The 25,563-nt window shown below is 40.6% G+C and overlaps 1 protein-coding gene, 2 long non-coding RNA genes and 1 pseudogene across 3 annotated transcripts; 3 read left to right on the top strand and 1 right to left on the bottom strand.

The window, feature by feature from the left end:
• Positions 1-6,421: 6,421 nt before the first annotated feature.
• LOC133972750 (eukaryotic translation initiation factor 4 gamma 3-like) lies at positions 6,422-9,068 on the top strand. Its single transcript, XM_062410326.1, has 5 exons — positions 6,422-6,667; positions 7,331-7,483; positions 7,773-7,970; positions 8,583-8,732; positions 8,820-9,068. Exons 3-5 carry the CDS (start codon positions 7,836-7,838, stop codon positions 9,066-9,068), a joined length of 534 nt encoding a protein of 177 aa, XP_062266310.1. The 5' UTR covers positions 6,422-6,667; positions 7,331-7,483; positions 7,773-7,835.
• A 694-nt stretch (positions 9,069-9,762) lies between these two features.
• LOC133972787 (uncharacterized) lies at positions 9,763-11,631 on the top strand. Its single transcript, XR_009924478.1, has 3 exons — positions 9,763-9,851; positions 10,364-10,440; positions 10,765-11,631. It is a non-coding gene; the product is annotated as an uncharacterized LOC133972787 (long non-coding RNA).
• Positions 11,632-11,637: 6 nt separating this feature from the next.
• On the top strand, positions 11,638-12,977 carry LOC133972788 (uncharacterized). The gene is made up of 3 exons (XR_009924479.1): positions 11,638-12,009; positions 12,459-12,540; positions 12,691-12,977. It is a non-coding gene; the product is annotated as an uncharacterized LOC133972788 (long non-coding RNA).
• Positions 12,978-19,384: 6,407 nt separating this feature from the next.
• On the bottom strand, positions 19,385-20,085 carry LOC133972749 (gap junction beta-3 protein-like; annotated as a pseudogene).
• Positions 20,086-25,563: the final 5,478 nt, after the last annotated feature.

The raw sequence follows: 25,563 nt of genomic DNA, 5'->3' as shown, positions 1-25,563 counted from the left end.
TTTCAGTTTCTCTTTTTCAGACGCAGAAACCACATACCTGGGATCTAAAAGCATCAGACTTCAAAATCGTCCCTTTTTCTCTATGGCTGTGAATCGCCTGATTTCTCACAATCCCAAAATTTCAATTCAGTATTCAAAAGTTGAAGCGTCACCTCCGAGACGTTCTATCGCTTTGAGCTCATTTATCTTCGCAAAACTTAAAAGGGAAGACCTTACTTTGGACAAGGTGCATGACATTTCACAGTGACACAGTATTGGTATGCCAGACACCAGCCAAACCGATTGTCTATTATCATGCCCTAGTCTCGGCATTTAGCTGTTTACAAAAATGTACATTAAGATATTATATTGTTTGTTTCTATTCCGTTCTTAAGTGCCAAGTGTTGATGTTCGGTTTACATCCATACTTTGATCGATGTAGCTAGCATAAGGTTTGCAGAAGAGTGCTGTCATTTTGTTTTGTTGTCATAGGGACTTATCGGGGTGGTGTTGGGTTTACATGGCGCTGGGCCAATCTTGATGACGCAGCAGATGGTCAGTCGGACCGATTGTGTTATTCACTCGTTCATTTATTTGTTCCAGACCTTTAATTGAGAGGCACCACTTTGATATCTCCCATCATGTTCAGTTGATTTCCCAAACGTCCACCAGGAAAGATTCAGTGAATGTGTTGTGTTGGGGGAACGGTTACCCCTGAACCGTTTGACCATGTTGTGCTGTCATGTTTCCTACCTGGGGGAGAAAAAAAAAAAGTATTTTTTGTGGTTGCTCTTGGTTGAAAACAAGTGCTTTATTTAATTTCATCTTTGTTCCACCATGCTTATTTTCTCAAAGTGAAGGTGGCTATGTCACCCTCCTCACTGTGACCATCACTATTAAAGGAAGTCTTGCTGGTGGCAATGCAAGCCGTTAAGTCTGAGTTTGTGTCATTTACTGTGTGTCTGGTTTTACTCTTTCCAGCTCAAATGTGACATTTTTTGGTCTGTGACATCAAAACAAGAAAGCTACTCTAGTCAATGTATTTTGCTTATTTTATTTATTTCTAGTTATATTTCAAATTTTACTACAGTAAGTGCAACTGATTTGTGTGCCAACTTTTTCTGTCGTAACAATTAACAACAGTTAAAAGGTATCCAAACAATCCTTTTCAATTTTTATTACAAGTCTTAATTCAAAAGCTACAATTCCATGTAACTGACAACTGCTTGCAAGCTGTTAGTTAGGGCCCGAGCACTGAATGGTGAGAGTCTCTACTGAAGTTTCAAGGATTCTTCTTCTTATTATTATTATTATCGTGACGAAACTGAATTGGCTTTTTGAGGGCTTTAACATGCTGAACTTCTTACCAAACTTTGCAGCAAATTAGAAAGTGGTGAAAGTGTACGTATTTAGGAGTAATTTGAAATGGGTGTGGCAAAATGTCTCAACAGCGCCCCCTGGAACCAGCCCTTAGGTTTCCCCTTGATCGATCTTCACCAAAATCGGAACACAGGTGTATTGTGACCAGTCATAAAAAAATGTCTCAAGGGATATTGTGAAAAACGCAAAAAGGGAACCCGCCATTTTCCATTTAGTGGCCATTTAGGCCATATGCCAAAGTTTTACTGTGAAGTCAGAAGTCAAAGATATAAGGGACTGACTTTAGTTATTCAGTTATTGATGAGAATTATATTAAGATAATGACTGATATCGTTTTATTGCCTAGCTCCCTGTACTATTTGCAAACTTTGGCTTTAACTTTGTCAACTCAACTCCAAGGGCTGGGTCATATATCAAGAAATGACACATTCGTTTTTTATTGTAAGTTTAGAATTCAGGCCTACTTGTCGTCCCTAAAGTCTCTAAGAGTAGAGCAGGAGCCAGAGCTTTTAGCCATCAAGCCCCTCTGCTGTGGAATAATGTACCGCTTATAGTTCGGGAGGCAGACACCATCTGTTCATTTAAGAGAATGCTCAAAACCTTCCTTTTTGATAAAGCTTATAGTTCGAGCTAATTATTGCGACAGAACTTAACTTGTTCTATTTTATGACACATGACACACAGAGCTTCTTTTGCCAGCTTCTGCTTCCTCTTCTCCATCCCTAGTCCCCTTCCCCGGAATCCCTTTGCTTTATCACCCGCAGATCCAGGGCCTCTGTGGCCGCACCATGGATTGCGGTTTTTGGATCGCGCATCCGGGCTTGCGGTGGTGGATCCAGTATGGCGGATTCTGTGCCATGTGGGCTGATTGTGGTGCTGGAGGCTATACAAAAAAAAAATTGATTGATTGATTGATTGACAAATTCACACTTGCATACATGGAACATTTTTTACCCATGTGTGTTAACTTGATGTAGTAATACAAAAACTATTTTAGTTCAAAAATTAAGACCGAGAAAATGAATATAAAGATTTGTGGTAATAAAAAACAAGATATTTAAATGAATACTTAAGTAATATTAAAAAATAAAATTAATAGATTTAAAAAGATATTGCAAAGAAGCACAGCCATTCATGAAATAACATGTGTAATGAATAAGGTTAATTTTTGACCCATGTTGTGCTTTAGAAGGGTAGTGATATAAAAATGATTTTTATTAAAAAAGTAAAAAAGGACAAATGAAAAATAAGAGTTTCTGATGATCAAAAACCAGTTAGTTGAGGAATTCCTGGAATTCTGAATGATGAAATAAATTTATTGCAAAGATATTTACATTTAAAACTCCATCGGGTCACTTTTGACCCATGTTGTGTATCAATGGTTTACAGGCAGATTTTTGCTCTTGAGTGATGGTATATGTCCTATAATGTGTCATGTTGTTCCTATGATCTTTATGATGTCATCACTCCTTCTCCACTACCTTACTGAACATCTCCTCACAACCCACCAGATTGCTACCCAGCTACCCTGACAGAAGCATCATCAGGTAATATACCCAACTATATCCCCCCCCCACTGCTCTCTTCTTCCACCATCATATCAGTTTGATGGTATCTGCATGCAAAAAAGGCTCCACAAGGGGCCTAAAGTCTCTGATTTGAAGCCCTGATCCACAAATTATTCCCTGGTTATTGGTAAAACTTAAAAAATTCTTATCTCACAATGTCAGAAGACAGTGACAAAAACAACTCCCTGGATCCACCTCTTTCACCGTGTAACCGCATCTTTTCCCAGTGTCAGAAGACAAAGATATAGGGGACTGACTTTAGTTATTCTTTTATTGATGAGAATAATATTACGATAATTATTGATATTGTTTTATTGCCTAGCTCCCTGTACTATTTGCAAACTTTATTTTTAACTTTGTCAACTAAAGTCCAAGGGCTGGGTCATATATGAAGAAATGACACATTCTTTTTTTATTTTAAGTTTAAAGGCAGATTTTTCCTCTTGAGTGATGGTATATGTCCTATAATGTGTCATGTTGTTCCTATGATCTTTATGATGTCATCACTCCTTCTCCACTACCTTACTGAACATCTCCTCACAACCCACCAGATTGCTACCCAGAAGCGACAGAAGCATCATCAGGTAATTTACCCAACTATATTCCCCCCCCCTGCTCTCTTCTTCCACCATCATATCAGTTTGATGGTACCTGCATGCAAAAAAGGCTCCACAAGGGGCCTAAAGTCTCTGATTTGAAGCCCTGATCCACGAATTATTCCATGGTTATTGGTAAAACTTAAAAAATTCTTATCTCACAATGTCAGAAAACAGTGACAAAAACAACTCCCTGGATCCGCCTCTTTCACCGTGTAACCGCATATTTTCCCAGTGTCAGAAGACAAAGATATAGGGGACTGACTTTTGTTATTCTTTTATTGATGAGAATAATATTACGATAATTATTGATATTGTTTTATTGCCTAGCTCCCTGTACTATTTGCAAACTTTATTTTTAACTTTGTCAACTAAAGTCCAAGGGCTGGGTCATATATGAAGAAATGACACATTCTTTTTTTATATTAAGTTTAAAGGCAGATTTTTGCTCCTGAGTGATGGTATATGTCCTATAATGTGTCATGTTGTTCCTCTGATCTTTATGATGTCATCACTCCTTCTCCACTACCTTACTGAACATCTCCTCACAACCCACCAGATTGCTACCCAGAAGCGACATAAGCATCATCAGGTAATTTACCCAACTATATTTCCCCCCCCTGCTCTCTTCTTCCACCATCATATCAGTTTGATGGTACCTGCATGCAAAAAAGGCTCCACAAGGGGCCTAAAGTCTCTGATTTGAAGCCCTGATCCACGAATTATTCCATGGTTATTGGTAAAACTTAAAAAATTCTTATCTCACAATGTCAGAAAACAGTGACAAAAACAACTCCCTGGATCCGCCTCTTTCACCGTGTAACCGCATATTTTCCCAGTGTCAGAAGACAAAGATATAGGGGACTGACTTTAGTTATTCTTTTATTGATGAGAATTATATTACGATAATTATTGATATTGTTTATTGCCTAGCTCCCTGTACTAATGCAAACTTTATTTTTAACTTTGTCAACTAAAGTCCAAGGGCTGGGTCATATATGAAGAAATGACAAATTATTTTTTTATTTTAAGTTTAAAGGCAGATTTTTCCTCTTGAGTGATGGTATATGTCCTATTATGTTTCATGTTGTTCCTCTGATCTTTATGATGTCATCACTCCTTCTCCACCACCTTAATGAACATCTCCTCACAACCCGCCAGATTGCTACCCAGCTGCGACAGAAGCGTCATCAGGTAATTTACACAACTAAATTTCCCCCCCTGCTCTCTACTTCCACCATCATATCAGTTTGATGGTACCTGCATACAGAAAAGGCTCCACAAGGGGCCTAAAGTATTTGATTTGAAGCCCTGATCCACGAATTATTCCCTGGTTATTGGTAAAACTTACCAATAATAATCAAGAGGTGTGTTTCCTTGGTCCCATTAGAAGGATTGTGACCCACTTCTCCATTGGCAACTTCAAGTTCATCTGCGAACTATTTTAAGCTCAAGATGGAAACGGTAACCATCATGCATGACTGCGTGGTCAAGCTGCTGAACAACAACGATGACGAGTCTTTCGAGTGTCTATGCAGCCTGCTCACCACCATAAGCAAGGTCCTTGACATAGACGAGGCCAAGGTGAGCTTGTGGTAGTTGATTTGACATAAATCTTACATTTATTTTATTACGGTCTTAGAAAGGACTGAAGGGCTACAGATTGAAAGCTTTGAATATAATCTACGGGATAATATGTGTCTGATTTACAAGGAGACAGTTTCCAAGACATAAAAGAGAAAAGTTTCGGTGTTATTCAATCTCACAGCAGCTAATTTTCCAGTTTATCACTGTTCCAAGTGATAAACTGGACAATTGGTCCACTCTGTAGAATAATAATATCTGCAACCTGCTGTCTGATAGATTGAATGGAGACATGCTGAACATGAACTTCAAGTCTCAAATTAACCGTCTCTCTCCCTCTGTGTCTCACCAGCCTCAGATGGATCAATATTTTTACAAGATTGGAAAAATCCTCACAGAGGGGAAGATTTCATCTCATATCCGGTTGATGCTGCAGGATATTGTAGACCTGAGATTGGTGAGTGGGTCTTCACAATTTTTCTGTCATTTGCACAATTGTAAAGAGTCAAACAGTCAAATTCTTCAAAATAAGATGGATTTTACCACAGAGATTTATTTGAACAAAATACTATATATTCTGGTCATATTCTATTTAACGAATATCTACACTGCTGTTGTTAACGAGATCAAACGCTTTTTAGAAGGACTGATAAAGATAGATACATAGATCATGGCAAAGAAATATAAGAAAATTCCATAGAAACAATGAACAGGAAAAAATAGAAGAAACCTGAGGAAGACGTGATAACTATTGTGAATTCATCAGTGTGTCAGGGAATATTCCTCTGTGATTGACTGATTCCTCTGTTAATGCCAAAATGTATCTAGCACAGTGTGATCAAACCCACACATGCTCCTAATTTCTCTGATCTGTCAAAGATAAAGAGCAAAGAAATCTGTTTAACACTACAGAATCTGTCTGATTCAGGTTTGAAGTCATTGTGGTTCTGTACATTTTTTTTCTTCAGCACAACTGGGTGTCCACAGGACCCGACCAGGGTCAAAAAACCATTGATCCCAGCCACAAGGTGGCAAAGATTGAAGATCAGGAGGAGCCTAGAAAAGTGCAGCAGCATCTCCTCTCCAAAGAGACCAAGAGACAGCCAGGTCAGGCCTGCAGTCTAAATCCTATTTAAGGCTTAGAATCACATCAACACAGCTATAGTGACTCAGGAAGCCAGTCTGTAGACCTCCTGTCGCTGTAGCCTGCAGAGATGATATTGTTCCTAACAGCAGACAGGAAGCCCCCTCACTCCCTCCCATCTGCTAGCTGAGCTATAATATTTCATCTTGTAACGCAGCATGCCACAGAAACAGTCAGAGATGTCACTCTGGCTGCCACTATCACAGCTGTTTGACTCCACTGTATTTCCTGTGAACTAATCTTAAACCTGTATTTCCCTGTTTGTTTGTGTTTTTGTTTTTTTGTGTGGGTGTGTCTCCACAGATCCAAGTGAGCAGAGAGAGCAGGGCGTACAGAGAGAGGAGCCGGGCGACACTGTCCCAAAGAAGAAGGACAGCAGGACCACCGTCCCCAACAAGAAACCAACATTCTCTGAGGTGAGACGAGCTGTCCGAGGCATCGACACAGATCTTACCATTCATACAGGAGACGTGAAGCTGTTATTTACTTTCTGTCCCATATAGTTGATTTGGTCATATTTCTACATTGGAATCACAAAAACAATGACAAACAATTACCATGTGGTAACTGGTGGTGTTCCATGGAAACTTAAATCGTTGTCAGACGTGACCTCCGGATAAAATCTGGAAAATTGGCTACAGACTTCAAACATTTAAATTACTTGAGCTGAAATTTTTTTTAATGATAGTTTGATCTGAGAAAGTTGAAATGTGAATTTGAAAAAAAGCTGGACCCTAAAGCAGAGTCAGGACTTGTTAAGATTCTGATGTATAATCAGAAAAATATAATATTTTATGATTCATACAGATATTGGTAAATAAGTTTCTTACTTTTTCTACTTATTACTGATAAAAGACTCATAACAGGGGCATTTGTGTCGATTCATTCATGCTTCTCCCTCACGCCCAAGATTGTCAGTATGGCAGTGTAAGAGAGGGTAACCTAAATGATATTTATGTTGCCTTATTTATGAAACTCACACAAACTTAAACACTGGAATTGAAAATCCGTTATTTTGGCTAATTTAAAAGATATTGAGTCATGGTATAATACTTTTTTTCCCTTTCTTCCTGGTAAAGGTTATAAACCGTTGGGCGCAGCGACCACAACCAGGGGAGATCATCGTGAGCCTGTCTGTGGATCAAGTTGTTAAGCCGAAGACATCAGAGAATGCCCTGACACCAGGCAGGAATAGGGAAATCCAAGCGGAACCAAAGTCAAAAGGAACACAGGTACGACCAAATATACACAAACGTTAATCCACAAAGCAGTGAGCACCTATAGAAATTACATTTAAAAACTTTACTGATAATTAATGTTAGTCTACGTGACGGAAGTATTGGAAATTCCCCAAAAAATGTTGTTTAAATCTGTAAATATAGGAAAATCATTTGTGAGTATTTAATTTCCGTATTACTAGTAACTTTACAATAGGACTAGTTTTTCATGTGGAGCGAGTGATTGGTCTTTGTGCTTGATGACCTCAGAGTTTAAGTACCTGTTATGACCTATTCCCATCAGGACCTGTTCAAGAAGGTCCGCAGTATCCTGGACAAGCGGACGCCTTATAAGTTCAACCAGCTGATGAAGCTGGTGACGGACGTGACCATCGACACGGAGGAGCGGCTCAAAGGAGTCGTGGACCTCGTGTTTGAGAAAGCCATCGACGAGCCCGTCTTATCGGTGGCCTACGGGAACATGTGTAGCTGCCTCGCCGAGGTAAGCAGGTTGCCTATTTGATCAGAGAAGTGTGTCGACTTTGGAACGATAGAGTCTTGTGTTTGTAATGTAATTGTCTGAATTGGATTCAGAGCGGTACATAATAATAGCTATTTCGTAAATTACCGCATTCACCAGATGCAGTAAATGGATCGATTGGTTCATATTCAGCTCGGCCTTGATGCAGAATAATGCTGTGAAAAGCAACACAATTCAGTAGAGTGTGATGATGAGGTTTTATTGTTTTGATGCCTCTAGAGTCTACACCAGACGACACACACTATTTATTAAGAAGTTTGAAAAACAGTCAAAAATAATCCTTTAAAACACAATTCATGAAACGTGCATATCCTTTATTATAGACTCTATTAACAAGAGTTCTAGAGAAACTATTACATGTTCTGTCTGCCATCATTTGATAAAATAACCTTAAATATATATCAGTCATTCAAGTCGAAATAATCCAGATACGAAAATGTTAATTTGTCGATATATAAAAACAAATGTTAAACCCGCAGAAAACTCCAGTTTTTTAAGGGTTAGTTCATTACTAATTTTATTTTAATGTTCATGTTCTCTACTGAATTCATTCCACTTACTGTTCATGTGCAGCTCAAAGTGCCCATCCCTGATGAACCCAATAGCACAGTGAGCTTTATCAAGCTGCTGCTAAGTCGTTGTCAGCAGGAGTTTCAGAAAGACAACGAGGATGATGATGTGGTAATAAGGACGAAGCAGAAGAAGCTGGACTCTGCTGCACGAGTAAGTGTGACACTGGATCTTTACCGAAACGTCTTTTAGTTTCTGTTTCAACTCTGTTCAAGAGGTTTGTTTTCTTGGTCCCATTAGAAGGATCGTCACCGACTCCTGTTAGAGCTACAGGAGTTCAAGGATATTATCCGGCGGCGTTCAATTGGCTTCGTCAAGTTCATCGGCGAACTGTTCAATCTCAAGAAGATAAAGGCACCCGTCATGCATGACTGCGTGGTCAAGCTGCTGCAGAACCAAGACAACGTGTCTTTAGAGTGTCTGTGCAGCCTGCTCACCACCATCGGAAAGGACTTTGAGTCAGAGGAGGCAAAGGTGAGCTGGTGGTAGTTCATTTGACATAAATCTTAATTTTATTTTATTACGGTGTTAGAAAGGTCTGAAGGGCTACAGATTGAAAGCTTCGAATATAATCTACAGGATAATATGCGCCTGGTTTACCTTTCCAAAATTTAATATTAAGAGAAATGCGTTGTTTGCTGGGATGAAGATGTTTTTTTAACTTTTTGATAGCATTGTTTTTGACATTAGTGCAGCAGAAGATCAGTTCATGTCTCTGCTTTCATCCCACCGAGATGTATTCTTCTGCACGTGTCAAATAAGTGATTTAAGAGGTGATTCTGATTTACAAGGAAACAGTTTCCAAGACATAAAACAGAAAAGTTCCATTGTTATTCAATCCCACAGCAACTGCTTACAAGTAGCTTATGTGGAAATGGGAATATTTATAACGTGGTAGTTTCCTCAGCACGGAGCTTTAATGGTGAACGTTTACAGTGAATTGCCTCTGTTTGTTTCTGGCTATTACCGTTTTCATGCTGCTGTTGATTAAATGTTCCGGTTTCAATTCAGGCGGTCAGGACTGTTCCAAGTGATAAACTGGACAATTGGTCAACTCTGTAGAATAATAATATCTGCAACCTGCTGTCTGGTAGATTGAATGGAGACATGCTGAACATGAACTTCAAGTCTCAAATGAACTGTTTCTCTCCCTCTGTGTCTCACCAGCCTCGGATAGATCGGTATTTTTTCCAGATTAAAAAAATCGCCAGAGAGAGGAAGACGTGCAATCGTATACGGCTCATGCTACAGGATATTGTAGACCTGAGATTGGTGAGTGGGTCTTCGCGATTTTTCTTTCATTTGCACAATTGTAAAGAGTCCAACAGTCAAATTCTTCAAAGTAAGATGGATTTTACCACAGAGATTTATTTCAACATGATACTATATATTCTGGTCATATTCTATTTAACGAATATCTACACTGCTGTTATTAACGAGATCTAACGCTTTTTAGAAGGACTGATAAAGATAAATACATACATCATGGCAAAGAAATGTAAGAACATTCCATAGAAACAATGAACAGTAAAAATAGAAGAAACCTGAGGAAGACATGATAACTATTGATCTTTAATCAATTCATCTGTGTGTCAGGGAATATTCCTCTGTGATTAACTGATTCCTCTGTTTATGCCAAAATGTATCTAGCACAGTGTGATCAAACCCACACATGCTCCTAAATTCTCTGATCTGTCAAAGATAAAGAGCAAAGAAATCTGTTTAACACTACAAAATGATTCAGTTTTGAAGTCATTGTGGTTCTGTACATTTTTTTTCTTCAGCACAACTGGGTGTCCAAAGGAGGAGCCAAGAAAAGTACAGCAGCAACTCCTCTCCAAAGACACCAAGAGACAGCCAGGTCAGGCCTGCAGTCTAAATTCTCTTTAAGGCTTAGAATCCCATCGACACAGCTATTGTGACTCAGGGACCCAGTCTGTAGACCTCCTGTCCCTGTAGCCTGTAGAGATGATATTGTTCCCAACAGCAGACAGGAAGCCCCCTCCCTCCCTCCCATCTGCTAGCTGAGCTATAATATTTTATCTTGTAACGCAGCATGCCACAGAAACAGTCAGAGATGTCACTCTGTCTGCCACTTTCACCGCCGTTTGACTCCACTGTATTTCCTGTGAACTAATCTTAAACCTGTATTTCTCTGTTTGTTTGTGTGGGTGTGTCTCCACAGATCCAAGTGAGCAGAGAGAGCAGGGCGTAGAGAGAGAGTAGCCGGGCAACACCGTGCCCGTGAAAAAGAACAGCAGGACCGCTGAAAAGAAATAAGCTGCTATTTACTTTTGAAGATTTGAAATGTTTATTTGAATTAAAGCTGGAACCTAATGCAGAGTCATGACTTGTTAAGATTCTGCTGTATAATCAGAAACATATAATATTTTATGATTTATACAGATATTGGTAAACAAGTTTCTTAGATTTTCTACATATTACTGATAAAACACTCATAACAGGGGCATTTGTGTTGATTCATTCATGCTTCTTCCTCACCCCGGCAATTTCACGCCCTCATCTCAGAGTAAATAAATTCAACAATATACATAATGATTTGTGTAATGAGTTTAATATTGTAAAAATGTATCTAAACAATAGAAATTGAATATAGTATATTTTGTGAAATCAGCAGTGACCTCTGAGTAGAAATTGATCACAGACAACGTGAAAAGTTGTGTGGCTAATTTTTTTGTGCCCGATGGTCTCTGCTGAATCTGGAGGCTGTTTTGAAAACTCCATCTCTGACTTCCTCGTCTGTAGTTCCTGTTCTCTAGCCGGAAAAATATACATAGGGTCAGGATTGGATCCCATAACTGTTTATGATTAATCCTTGGAATTGTAACAACCGGGCTGTTTGTAAAAACTTTCCTTGCTCCCATCTGATCTGCATCACTGTAGTTTACATGTCCGGCAGTGCAAAGGTGGCACAAAGGATCCATGAGGTACTGCAGAATAGAAGGAAAACAGACTTTGTGGGATCTCTGCCTGCTGGATGCACTCTGACATGTTTCAGTGTAGAACAGGGAGCACACTTGTTCACTAAGCCGATGGGTCAACTCATGTTTACAAAATACAAGGTATGGTATGGATGCAGTAATGTGGTTGGGACTTGTCCTTGCTTAACATTGGGCATTGCAGAATTCAGACAGTGCTTTGGAAAGAAGCTTAGTTCTCCCTCTGCTGGACATTTTGAGAACACGGAAGAGTGGAAAACCAACTGTAGATTTCAGTCTAAACCTTTAGACTTTTCCTTTCAGATTTTCTACTATTGTCATCTGTAGTTTTTATTGCTGGAAATCTGACGAGTGATCATAATCGCTTCTCTTTCTGCAGCCTCAAATGGACGAGAAGATCCAGCTTGGCCCCCAGGCTCAAGTCATATTGGTGAAGGCTAGCAGTAAAGGAGCCAAGGCCAGTGACTCAGGTGAGGTCACACCACATGACTGTTAAAGCTGTCGGATCACTGTGCAGTTCACACTACATGACCTGCTGATCAGGAGTCTTGTAACTGTTTGGAGTTCAACACTTAACGATTGAAGGGTGTCACACACTTCACAATGTTTTGGCTTTTCTGCTCTGTTTAGCTGTAGTTGTCACTGATTCATCTCAGATATTAAGCCTGTTAGAAATCTGGGAGTCTGATAGTCTTTCCTTTTAACGAGAATTTCCTTCATTATGTTCTAAAAAAGGTTTTTAAATTGAACTTGATGAAACCCTGATATAAAAAGTAACTTACAGCATATCCTGTATACGGAGTCAGGTGAAGCATCTTCCTCTTAATGACTGGACCTTGACTCTGATCATCCACAATTGTTATTTTTCACTTATCTCTCTGATAACGTTTCATCTCTGCGGGCCTCAACCGCTTCTCAGGGCTGCAGTCCAGCCCTTCACCTCAACCCTCCAACGCTCCTCCACAAAACACAGACTCTGACGCAAGGAAAACTCTGTGAAGGTATGAGTTGACAACCCTGTGTGATTTTAAGGGCAGTGATGATCATTTGTAGTAGGTTCCAAAATGGTTCAAAAGCTTTATATTCAGAGCTTCTCCTTTAAAATGACATCCTTCCTGACTCTTTGTTTATTCGTCCCCCACCAATCGCAGCACAGGCAGAAAGTGAAGAAAGCGCGGAAGGCGTGGCCCTTAAGTCCGTCACGGCCTTCTTCACCTGGCTGTGGGAGGCGGAGCAGGAGTCTGAAGATAATTTATGAGGGGAGACCCCAGGGGGACATGGTGTAGTAGAACTACGTGTGCGTGAGCAGGACGACATGTTTACGGGTGGAATTTTTTTCTGCGGTTGGGTTCTGAAACAGGCCGCCATTTTGAGTTTGGATTCCAACAGCGGAAGTGCTAAATACCTGTATTAGACATAGATAATGTTTTTGTTTAAATTTCCACTTACTTTTCTTTTGCAACTTTATAAGAAGAAACTTAAAAGATGCATGTGTTCTCTTTGAATAAACAAACTTTCAGATGAAAATGATGTTTCCTCGTTATCTCGTTATATTTCTTAGTTTATGATGAAGAACAAGAGACGGTCACATGTGTTTTCATGAATTTATTTCACTTCCATGAAAAATATCTTTACAGTGAATTGAAACCCTCACAGATCAGATCACATGTCGCCTGAGGAGAGACTGTGTCATTAATCTACAGTTTATTGAGACTTTAGTCAAACTCTGTGTTGTTGCATTAAGATGTTTGATGAAGTTCAGACTCTTCATCTGCACTGAGTGAAACCATCATCACTATTATTATTTTATTTACGTAATCTGGAGTATTTGGAAATGGGCGTGGCAAAATGGCTCAATAGCGCCACCGGGAACGCAGCCCCTAGGTTTCCCAACGACCAATCTTCACCAAAATCAGAACACGGGTGTATCGTGAATATTCATACAAAAAAGCCTCAAGGAGCATTGAGGAAGCCCGCCATTTTGGCCATATTTCACATTTTTACTTTGACGTACCTGTCCTAGGTAGCCTGGATGCCAGACAAACTTAGCCCCGCCCACAACATTTGAGGTCGGGAAGTTCGGTCTGGAGTCGCTACTTTATGCATACTGTTTTATTCTGTTATTTTGTGTTGGGCTTATTTTGTTTTACACGTAGAGACTCCCCTCGCATAAATACCTGCAGTTTAAGGAGTGGACCTTGTTAATAGACGCACCAGATCCCTCGCTTGCGGACTAGTGCAATAAGACACCTGCCGTACAGCCCCGGCACAAGGATAGGAGCAGGAACTATGACTGGACGCGGGCTGTGCGGCATTTCTCAAAAACTATAGTTTAACACCCCTCGCCAGCGGAACGAGGTAAGGAAGCTGGTCCCATTTACTTTGCTGCAGGTAGCGTGGAATGGGAGTCGCTATGTCACGTCAACGCATCAGACTTGTCTCGTGGTGATTTGTTTTTTTTATTGTATTTTAACGTTTGTGTCGCATTACTATGCTTCGCTTTACATACGTAACATACTACGTTGCTCTGATTGGTTGTAGGTCTATCCAATTGAGCGAAGAGGAATTTTATTTCCTGGTTCGGTTGAAACACGCCCCATAATCACAGCCCAATGGAGCGGTATCAGACTCACATTCTGACTAGAATTGTGAGTATGACAACTTCAGGCTATGTCCTAGGGCTTTCATTTCGTCTGGTGAAGGATATTGCATGGTGCTGTTCTTTTCTGCGTTCCTGCCCTGTCCTGATCTCCTGAGCCTCTCGTGTAAGCCTCCTTTCGCTTTTGTTTAGTTTAAGACTCTTTTTGTATTAAATACACTTTTTGTTAAACATCTCTGCTCCGGGGTCCATCTACCTTCCACAAACCGTGACAGTACAATCCGACCAAGATATGAACTCAGCAGAGATTAGTTTGTTTCAGGATCAAGTTTTTCATTTAGAATTTTTGGTTGATGAGCTGCATTTTCCGGGACCCCAGAGCAAGTCAGAGACCCTGGAGGAAATCTCAGTGGTTGAGGCTTGGCTGAAGGAGCACCCTTGGGTTAGTCATTTTGTCCCAAACCTAGTGGTTGTGCAGGACCGGCTAAAGAGACTCCACAACCCGCCAGCCCCAGCCACAGACCTGGATGCAGGAAGCCGTCTGGCTCTGGGTGGATCCCGGCGCTTGCAAAGTGTGTCTGCTATGGAGGGCAGATGCAGAAAACCCTCAGCTATACAGCCTGCTCAGAGGAACCAGCCACCAGCCTCATCCGCTGATTGGTACATGGGTGGCCATTTGGCTTGTGGAGGACCCTGCAGCATCAAAAGGCTTCTTGTGTGGGTGGTGGATGTTGGAGAGGGGGCATCCACAGCAGAAGCCTCTCTCTCCAGAAGCATGCTCACTGGCACCAGCCGCCTCCAGCCCCGACTGGGCCCAAGCCAGACCCAGTCCCTGCTCCGCGCCGGAGGGTCCAAGTTGATGTCTCTCGTTCTCCGACGTCAGTAGTCCTCACAGCGGCATCGGCTCCAGTCCCTGCTCCACGCCGGAGGTTCCAACCTGACGTCCCATGTGTTCCACGTCAGAGGTCCCCGCGGTACCTGCTCCAGTCCCTGCCCCGCACCAGAGGCTTCCGGCTGGCGTCTCTCCTCTTCAGGCGTCGGAGGCTCCTGGCTGACGGCCCCTATGTTCCGGCTTCAGAGGTCCTTGCGGTGCCTGACCGGTCTTCGGACCACCCGCCTGAGGAGGTCCCGTGCTTGACTCCTGACCACCCTTCTGAGCCTCAGGACTCTCACTTCGAGCGGCCACGGTGCAGCCCTCCTGAGCCTAAGAACAATCATAGGGAACCACCTCGTAATTTAACACTATGTTTTTTTTGTGTCCATCAGTTCTTCTGAAGTGAAGCTGTACCCAGTGGTGGGAAGTAACGAAGTACAAATACTTTGTTATTGTACTTAAGAAGACTTTTCACATATGTACTTTATTTGAGTATTTATTTTCCTGACGACTTTTCACTTTTACTGGCTGCATTTGAAGACAAATCTCTGTACTTTGTACTTCTTATATTCTCATAACTGGCTCCTTATTTGAGCTGTGGTAGTTGGCACAACGTGCGCTTTTATGCGCTGCGCACGTCTCTCACTCATTCATGTCCCCCTCCCGCGCGAGATGTGCAGGCCTGGCGGCGTGTTTGCCGTTGGGCGGGACAGACATCAGAGCCCTCAGCGTCCGGAGGAATACTTGTTACGAGTTTTATTTCCTTTAGATAGTCAAGTTTGATCGTCTTCTCGGTGCTCCGCCATGGCCGTGACCGACTCTGGAGGGGACGATCTGAGGACCTCACTAAACCATCCAATGGGGAGGAGCGATGTGTGTACAAAGGGCAGGGACTTATCAAAGCGAGCACATTCCCCATCCATTTATTCCCTTTAGAATTATCCAGGTGCTCATGCAGGAGCTCGGTTCAGTTCAGTCTTTATTATTAGGTTGGAAATAAGGCCTGTTCTTCTCTGTATTAGCACTGTGCAGGTTGTTAACAAAAGATAAACTATCCTACTTTGTGTGCCTAGACATTGTTTCCTTTTGCTGAGTTATCATAAGGTGCATTGTGTATCATTCCTGCTACTGATTAGAAAGTGAAAAGTCCATCTTTATTGATATTTACAGTAAACATTTTTTGTGTTATACTGTGGACTATTAGTGATCTTAGGAAGACACAAGAGGCCCTTGTTTATTCTGTTGTGTTGCTTCTTTGTTGTCCCTAAAAGATCAGATGCATTGGTTCAATACTATTTGAGCCTCAGCATCTGGAGTTCGAAATGTTTACAAATATGCCTTAAATGTATATTTTTGTTTTAATTTCTCAGTCAGTTGAAATAAATCCTGGTGAAAATATTTTTGGGCTTCTTGTGTCTGTAAAGGCCTACCATAAAGAGCACTCAGCATGTTTAAGTTAAGTACTTTTACTTTTGATACTTAAGTACATTTCAACACCAGATCATTTTGAAATGTAAGTACATTTAATATGAGCTACTTTAAGACTTTTACTCAAGTCATTTCTTACGGGTGACTTTTACTTTTACCGAAGTAACTTTCAGGTAAGATATCTGTACTTTTACTCAAGTATGGTTTTCAAATACTTTATACATCACTGGCTGTATCTCTGTGCTCCAGCTCCACACTCCCTCCTGCAGCCTCCGCTCCTGATGCTAACCTCCTGTCTCCAAAACACTAAGCAGCAAACCTGGAGTGACAGAACTGACTGCAGAGCTGCCGCCTCCCTCTGAAACCCCCCCTCTCCAAAACACTATTTTTGTAGTTTTTTAACTATTTTTTTTGCATGATAATTGTTGATCATATCATTTCCAGCCAATGCCTTAATGTAGTTTTTTGCATAATAATTGAGATTGATCATAACATATTGAGATTTCCTTGCACTTCTACACCATGTTATTGGCAGCAAAGCAGACAGGTCTGGTTGTCTAAGTGGCGCCCATATCATATTGCTTAAGATTTGTAACATCAAGCTTGTGTATCAGTGCTAAATACATCCTGTCATAAGTCAGAATCCACCCTCTTATTTACACTAAAATTAGGTGACCAAGCTGTTTCACAATGCAATCTGATAAGGTCTAGGAGAAACATTGTTAACATTAAATAAATTATCAAAGAGTATTGCAATAGATGGGAGCGTGTGGGATGACACGCCCTACTCTCCCTCTGATTGGCTAGTAATCCTTATTGACGCCAGAGCTATAAATTGGTGTTTAGGAATGAGAACCTTCAGAGTTAGGGTCAGGGGTTGGCCAATCAGAATCAGTGTATGAGGCATTGTCATCACGGGAGTCCTGACACTCTTCACAACAACTGATGCTCCTGGACAGGTATGGGACGAGCAATTTTAATATTTCAGAATTGAAAAGTATTAGGCAGTTGTTAATAATTACAATGGAGCAGAGTTTATATTAGATCCTAACGTTTCAGTTTGGTGTGAAACGTTAAGAACATACTGTATAGTATATAGTGTGCATACTTACTTGAATGTGAAATCTCAACATATAGCTCAGGCGCTGCAAGAAGTAGAAGTAAAGTAGTAGTAAAAAGAACACCACATTTAATGCATAGATCAAACTAAGTTGTATGGATGTATTTTATTTAAATATATTGAAAATAATGAATATGCTACTATGTACCACGAAACATTACTTTGATATTTTTTGTTCTATTGAGGTTGGAGTAACCAGCATCCCCCCACCAACGCTCCATCATCCCTGCTAACCAACCAGCCATCAGCCTGTCTTGTGGCAATGTCGATTTATCAGAAAGATAAATAAAGAACAATAACACATCCTCAACAAATCAGGACATGTCGTTTTTATACGAGCGTTAGATATATTGCACTAAGTGAGTACTGTATGAGACTATATTTGTTTGAACACTTACATCCAAGAGTTACTAAAGTTTGGGAATCAATAGTCAATAACAACCGTTTTAAATCTCACTGTATGAAGTTTTTCTTAAAACAGCTCCAGTGGTTAATATTCATCTTTTACCGGGTTGAGCGTGTAATGCTTTTATTTTGAAAAGTTGCATCACCAATCGTTGATTAAATTTCGAAAAACTTTGATGCAGATGTAAGTGCTGGGTTTTTTGGTGATAGAAAAAAATGGAATACTGGAATCACTGAAAATAATTTACATATAAAGGTGTTTGTTGTAATTATTATTATTATAATTATTATTATGATTAGTAGTAGTAGTAGGAGTTGTAATAGTTGAAAAGTGACGTTTATTGTGTAACACCTGGATCAAAGCCTGGAGAAACATGACATGTGTTTTTAAAACATCTTTCACACTGATCATACCTTTTGCACTATGTCCATATTTACTGAAACATTACCTTTGGAAACATTTACATTAAGCTATAATGTGTATTCAGAGGTACCCAACTATTCCAATCTCACCTAACATATTATAAAGTTACTAATCACAGGATCTATAGTTAATTCCTATTGTGGTTATTCAACATAGATTAGTGAGCAATCATTAAAGAACTCAACCATGTGATTGGGATAATTGAATAGATCATGTTTCCTGGAACCTTCAAAACATGATTATGTAGTAGACCTTTATCGCCACCAGGTGGAGAATTGGCGCCTTTACAAGAGGAGAGAGCGGATCTTCTTTCTCAATAACGAGCGTTTACTGTGATTTATTACAGGTAGGGAGAAAAAACATTATTATCAGTAGTTTGACATTATAGCCAGCGAATACAAAAACAAATAGTTTCAGTTTCGGTCAAGGATATATTAACAATGGTTACAAATACATGAGAGTCTCCCTTTATTTGAATGATCAATAACTTTTATTTCACAGTCACATTCTGAAAGACTAAAATATTGTTACAACATAGATACATTCAAATAGAAATTATATGTAACATTTAAATAACCTTAAGCGATATTTTCACAGAATGCACACGTGCCCAAATGTTCCTTAAAATAATATACTGAAATTATTACTCTCGTCCATGATGTCCAAGTAGAGAACACCTCCTAATGTAAAGACAATGTGTGACAAGATCCACCTGGGAAAAAAATACTTTCAAAAGAGGTTTCTGTTTCTGAGTTGGGTGAACCAAGTAGAAATCCTCAGTCCTTTGAATCTCACAGGGCGGGACCTCTACACACCCAATGTGGACAGGAGGAACAACTATGTGCTCGAAGACATGTGAGTATTGTAGTCAGTCAGACGTGAAAAAAAGCCAACCTATCTTTTAATTGTGAAGAAATTTCAATATTTTTTCAAACTGAGGCATTTTTAGACATTTTGTTTTTCTACCGGCTCTCCAGGTAGAATAGTAGAGAGGATTAGCAGCCATCACAGCTCAGCCCAGACTGGATCTTTCTTGATGGAGTGCGGGCCATGCCTCGCTGTTTGAGAGTCACCATCCGGAACGCAATCAGATATAAAATCTCACAGATGTTAAGCACCACACACGCAACAGACGCTCCCACCATGAAGTAGGTGAAAACGGTCTTCTCTGTGGGCCGGGAGATGTAGCAGTCAACCAGATTCGGACAGGGACTGACATCACACTGGACCTTCCTGGGCAGCTTGAAGCTGGCGTAGATGTAGTGGAGCACGTACAGGAACAAGACCTCAAAGGTGGTTTTGATAAACAGGCTTATCAGATAGGTCCACCAGAGGCCGCCGTGCTCTTGGCCCGTGTTGTCGTACAGCTGCATGTGCACTCTTGGCCTGGTACTGATGCTCCTGCTCTTCTCGATAGGCCACGTGCAGCACCACCATGAATGAGGGGCCTGTGAGCTGGAGAGCCCACAGGCGGATGTGAGAGATGGGGAAGAAGTAGTCATAGCAGATGTTGGTGCAACCCGGCTGGCGGGTGTTGCAGTCAGTGTCCCTGGTCGTTGGCCCAGACACGCTCAGCGGCCACCACGTAGACCAACACCCTGAAGACGAAGACCACTGACAACCAGATGTGCCCGAAGGCAGTGGAATAATAATTGGTGACTTTTCCAAGATGAACCTCAAGAGCCTTCCAATCCATGCTCTTTTGACCTGTGACTGTTTAGATCTCTGTCTTTATTAACTACATCAACTGCAGAGCTGTTGAAAAATAAAAAGACAAAAAAACAAAAACCTTATAAAAATCATTTTAATTCTGACCAATATTCTATAATTGGTAGAAATACTGTAGATATTTCACAGTATTTCTTCAGTCTGTGTGATCGAACATTTTGTGATACTCCAAAACCTTAATAATCTTCGCCTCACAGTTAAAAATGTTCATAATATCTGTTATTTTAAAGAGAGATACTTGCTTGTAAAATAGTTGCTTGTTCACAGTGGCGTTTCTACATTAGGGGCACGTGGGGCACTGCCCCACCAGATCCAGATGGCACTTTTGTGCAGAAAGCTCAATACATCTGTACTTTGTGGCAAAATATATTTTATTTTATGTTATATGCAAAGCAGCGAGAATGTGTGTGTGAATAAACTTGACCCACAAAAATTATAGTCTTGTTTTGGAGTCACTTGATTTGTGTGTGTTTCTGTCTGTGTGCTTGCTCTGTGAAATGCTTCTCTCTTGCCGTCCATCTCTGCTCCGGGGGCAACGGCCTACGCGTAAGACTGTTGCCATGGAAACACCAATGACCACACAGGCCGAAGTTAACATTAGGAGATGGGCACTTTCAGATGTGCCCCACGAAATCTGCCTCGCAACTTGACTCGAATAATGCGAAACGCAACGCCAGCTCCCACCATGTTGCCTGCTCGGCTTTGCCGGAGGTAACAGGCTAACAGGCTATCCCCTGTCAGTGAACACGACCTGAGTCTGTGGAGAGGTTTCACTCACATATCGGATGAATAATATGGTTTGATGTTCGGCTTGTTCTCCTGACAGAGAAGCTACAGACGTCTGTGCTCCCTTTTCTGTGGTAAGTCAAGTTTAGTATTGTATGTATGTGTTAGTAGTGATGAGCAGGTATCAGTGTCTCTGTACCTGGCCAATTACTTGACTACGTTACTCAGATTATTATTCTGCAGAAACAGATTTACTGTGATCAACGCAAACGTAATATTTAAAGTCACATCTGCATTTTAAGAGCAGCTGTTTAAAGTAGCATTACATCTCCTAAAGCTCTTTATTCAGAGTATTGTTGTGATGTGTTGTAACGTGTTACAGTGAAAACTAAACTTGTCTGCTACATTGAGTTTTTTAAATCAATAATCTTACCCACCATCTATTTCCTAAACTGAAATGATTATAATCCGATGAACTTTGAAGTAAGAATCTTTTATTTTGATCATGTAAAAGTCTGTTAAGCAGTTAACCTGGCACATGTATGTTTTCGGTGCTGAAGGACATCCTCTTTTTTACAAAGTTTTGTTTAATAAATTATGAAAGTTATTTGAGCTGTGTGTCTGACTAATCTTTTTACTTTGTTGCAATAATTTTACTCTGATGCTGTATTATAGGCAACATCTCTGTGTCGTGCTGAGCACTGACAAAATTGCCCTACCAAATATTTCAGGCTAAAATCGCCACTGGTTGTTTCCATTACAACCTCTAGTGAATGCATAGGTCTTTCCAACTCCAGAGTTCCACAGTTTAGAAATCTTTTTAGTTGTGTTATGTTTCTAAGCAGAGATGACCCTGATTATGTCTCAGGAGCTTATTTTGTCACAGAATATGATTTATAATTTTATGTTTCATTGGCTGAGTCATACGTTGCACAACAGCAATGGTGGCAAACAAAATTTTACACATTATATGTTATAAGTGTATACAAAATATTATGAAACTGTGTTGGAAAATGTTGACAATGGCGGGCTGCCACAGTCTAAGTATTGAATAGTAAATACCAGATATTTCACTCTTAAATTAAAATTAGATATTGTACCAGATAGGTGACTATCATGGCAACATTTGATATATATTTCTTATTATAAGTGACTACTTTGACCATCCGATGGTGCTAGAGGAGGCTTTTAAAGTCTAGTCTAATGCATGAATACTCAAAATATTCAATTCTCAATCTCATACCCTTATGATCCAACCTGCTTGACCATTTCCTCCTCACTCCTCAGACTCCACAGCGCCGTCCAGGCCAAGCAGAAAGATAAGCAGACCATCTCCCAGCTGGAGAAGAGGCTCAAGTCTGAGCAGGAGGCTCGGGCCCTGGCTGAGAAACAGCTGGCCGAGGAGAGGAAGAGAAGAAGATGGAGGAGCTCAGCTTGGACATGAAACTTAAGGAGGAGCAGATTAGGGACCTGGAGGGCAAGTGTCAGGTAAGACTGACTATTTTTCATTAACATAATAGTTTATGTTTGTAAATGTGCACTTACTTGGTCAGTCACATCATTGAAAAATATATCTTCTTTGTACTAATTCCAAAAATCAATGTCTGTCCATATGTGGATTGCACGTCTCTGGAATCCTTCAAGTTATTGGCTTTACACATGGCATGTATGTATTTTTAAGGGCCCAAGGAATTGCAGTATCAAATTTGGCGCCATATAGACATGCAGTAAGTTCAATGATGAAAAAATAATCTAATAAACAGGTGATCAGCGCTCTGTAGCAGTTTGCTGGGACTCATAATGAAGTTGATGTTGTCACCTTCATTTGCTGTAGCTCAATTAATTGAAGGTTACTTTAATGGTTTCAGAAAGAGCTGCAACCTAGTATCACCACAGGCCAAGCAAACAGGCAGGTTTAGAGCAGCTCCAAATGCTCTAATGTAATTAGCTATATTTACCTCTAGCTATCTGAGAGCACTTCAGTTTCTAAGAGCACATGATCCTTTGAATAAAATTTGATGCTGTTTCAGTTTTTTTTTTATTTACAGCTATTTGTGTAAATAAATCATGAGACCCTCTGTGCCATATCAACACTAAAAGTATAATATCCACAAGAAATAATGTGTTTTGTAGTGTGACCACACATTGATCTAATATCCTATTACTCTTACCACACAGGAGCTGAGGAAGTACAAAGAGAATTAAAAGGACACAGAGGTGTTGATATCAGCACTGTCAGCCATGCAGGACAAGACCCAGCACCTGGAGAACAGCTTCAGTGCTGAGACCAGGATCAAACTGGACCTCTTCTCTGCACTGGGAGGCAGCTGGAGATAGCAGAAGGTAAGTGGGGACTGTGGGGATAAAGTGAAATAAGCATTGTAGAAGCTACAGAATCCGTCTGTGGTTCCTTACATCAGGGTGGAGGTGAGCGTGCAATGTCCTCGAGTTCTCAGTCAGGCTTCACCGGCCACTCCTCCAAATTTGGGCATTTCTGGTTTCAAAAATCTTCATGAGCTAAAATACTATTTGAGTTCTCAGGGATTCAGTTTGAAAGGTCCCCCCCCACGCTCTGTACTCTGTGTAATTAACGTCTCTTCATCCTCCATGTCCTCCAGGCCAGAACCACCAGAGGGAGCAGGAGATCGCAGGGCTGAAGCAGAAGATAGCCGAGGTGATGGCGGTGATGCCGAGCCTGTCTTACTCGTCGGACAGCAGCAACCTCAGCCCCGTCACCCCGCACTACTCTTCCAAGTTCATGGACAATAGTCCCTCCTCCCTGGACCCCAACGCCTCAGTCTACCAGCCCCTCAAAAAGTGACTCTGACGTCCACACTTTGTGTCAGACAGAACTTTTTCTCTTTCTTTATTTCAGTGACGTTCTCAGTTCTGGCTTTTTGTTTTTCAGTTTACCAGCCCCTCACAAACACACACATTCACACACACACAGACAAACACATTACACACAGCCCCTCTATATATGTGTACTTAGATTTTGGTTCTATTGTGAGAACTATTATTTTTTAGGGGGTTGTGTACAATCAGATTCTTTTTGTTTTTACTATTGAGTTTTGGGATTTAGCCATTAGACGGCATTATCTGTTTAAAGGGGGAGGAAGGAACATGCAATTTGTTGGCCAAACTTTTACTTAAGAGCCATCATGCATCACGTGATGTCAGTCTTCTTTTGCTGTACAGTTTGAATCCCCCCCACAGCCATACTCACTTCTATATTGAACTCACTCCCAGACCTTTTTATTTGAAAACAACAATTGGCCTCCATGATTGTTTACATAAAGACAGAAGACGTGTTTAGATGTGTAAAGTAAAGCCAGGTGTGAGATACATGAATGTAAAACTATTCATGTTTTGATATTGCCATCTTATCAAATCAGTGATTGTTTGTTTTGTAACGTTTCAGTTCACTTACACCGATGTACATTTCCTAGAAGATAGTGATATTGAGCAGGTACACGTTTGCTATATTCTTCAGATATTCTAGTACAATTTTGGCCCTTAATGCTGGAATTTAGTAGATTCTCCAGGATTATTATTAAGTGGATGAAGCAGATTCCGTTTTGTCTGAAAATTAAATTAAAATGCTGTTCGATTCGAACCTGGCACTGCCACAAGCGTTCACCTGTTTGCTGCCGAAACCTTTCCTCTCCCTCTGGACCAAATTAGAACCCGTTACGCCATATTGTCCACTGGATTTAATGATGTCAAGGTAACCAGTCGTTACCATTATTTGCAGATCTTACAGTGCCTTTCAGTTTCTCGTTTTCAGACGCAGAAACCACATACCTGGGATCTAAAAGCATCAGACTTCAAAATCGTCCCTTTTTCTCTATGGCTGTGAATCGCCTGATTTCTCACAATCCCAAAATTTCAATTCAGTATTCAAAAGTTGAAGTGTCACCTCCGAGACGTTCTATCGCTTTGAGCTCATTTATCTTCGCAAAACTTAAAAGGGAAGACCTTACTTTGGACAAGGTGCATGACATTTCACAGTGACACAGTATTGGTATGCCAGACACCAGCCAAACCGATTGTCTATTATCATGCCCTAGTCTCGGCATTTAGCTGTTTACAAAAATGTACATTAAGATATTATATTGTTTGTTTCTATTCCGTTCTTAAGTGCCAAGTGTTGATGTTCGGTTTACATCCATACTTTGATCGATGTAGCTAGCATAAGGTTTGCAGAAGAGTGCTGTCATTTTGTTTTGTTGTCATAGGGACTTATCGGGGTGGTGTTGGGTTTACATGGCGCTGGGCTAATCTTGATGACGCAGCAGATGGTCAGTCGGACCGATTGTGTTATTCACTCGTTCATTTATTTGTTCCAGACCTTTAATTGAGAGGCACCACTTTGATATCTCCCATCATGTTCAGTTGATTTCCCAAACGTCCACCAGGAAAGATTCAGTGAATGTGTTGTGTTGGGGGAACGGTTACCCCTGAACCGTTTGACCATGTTGTGCTGTCATGTTTCCTACCTGGGGGAGAAAAAAAATAAGTATTTTTTTGTGGTTGCTCTTGGTTGAAAACAAGTGCTTTATTTAATTTCATCTTTGTTCCACCATGCTTATTTTCTCAAAGTGAAGGTGGCTATGTCACCCTCCTCACTGTGACCATCACTATTAAAGGAAGTCTTGCTGGTGGCAATGCAAGCTGTTAAGTCTGAGTTTGTGTCATTTACTGTGTGTCTGGTTTTACT

The sequence above is a fragment of the Platichthys flesus genome, chromosome 17, assembly GCF_949316205.1.
Source record: "Platichthys flesus chromosome 17, fPlaFle2.1, whole genome shotgun sequence".
NCBI lineage: Eukaryota > Metazoa > Chordata > Actinopteri > Pleuronectiformes > Pleuronectidae > Platichthys > Platichthys flesus.
The sequence above is the reverse complement of the archived record's forward strand: the minus strand, read 5'-3'. Positions and strand labels throughout refer to the sequence as shown.

Coding starts and splice junctions, on each gene's coding strand:
- LOC133972750 (XM_062410326.1), top strand. CDS start 7,836: ATGAAGCTGGTGACGGACGTGACCATCGACACGGAGGAGCGGCTCAAA. Junction 7,971..8,582: donor TGTGTAGCTGCCTCGCCGAG/GTAAGCAGGTTG, acceptor GTTCATGTGCAG/CTCAAAGTGCCCATCCCTGA. Junction 8,733..8,819: donor AGCTGGACTCTGCTGCACGA/GTAAGTGTGACA, acceptor TGGTCCCATTAG/AAGGATCGTCACCGACTCCT.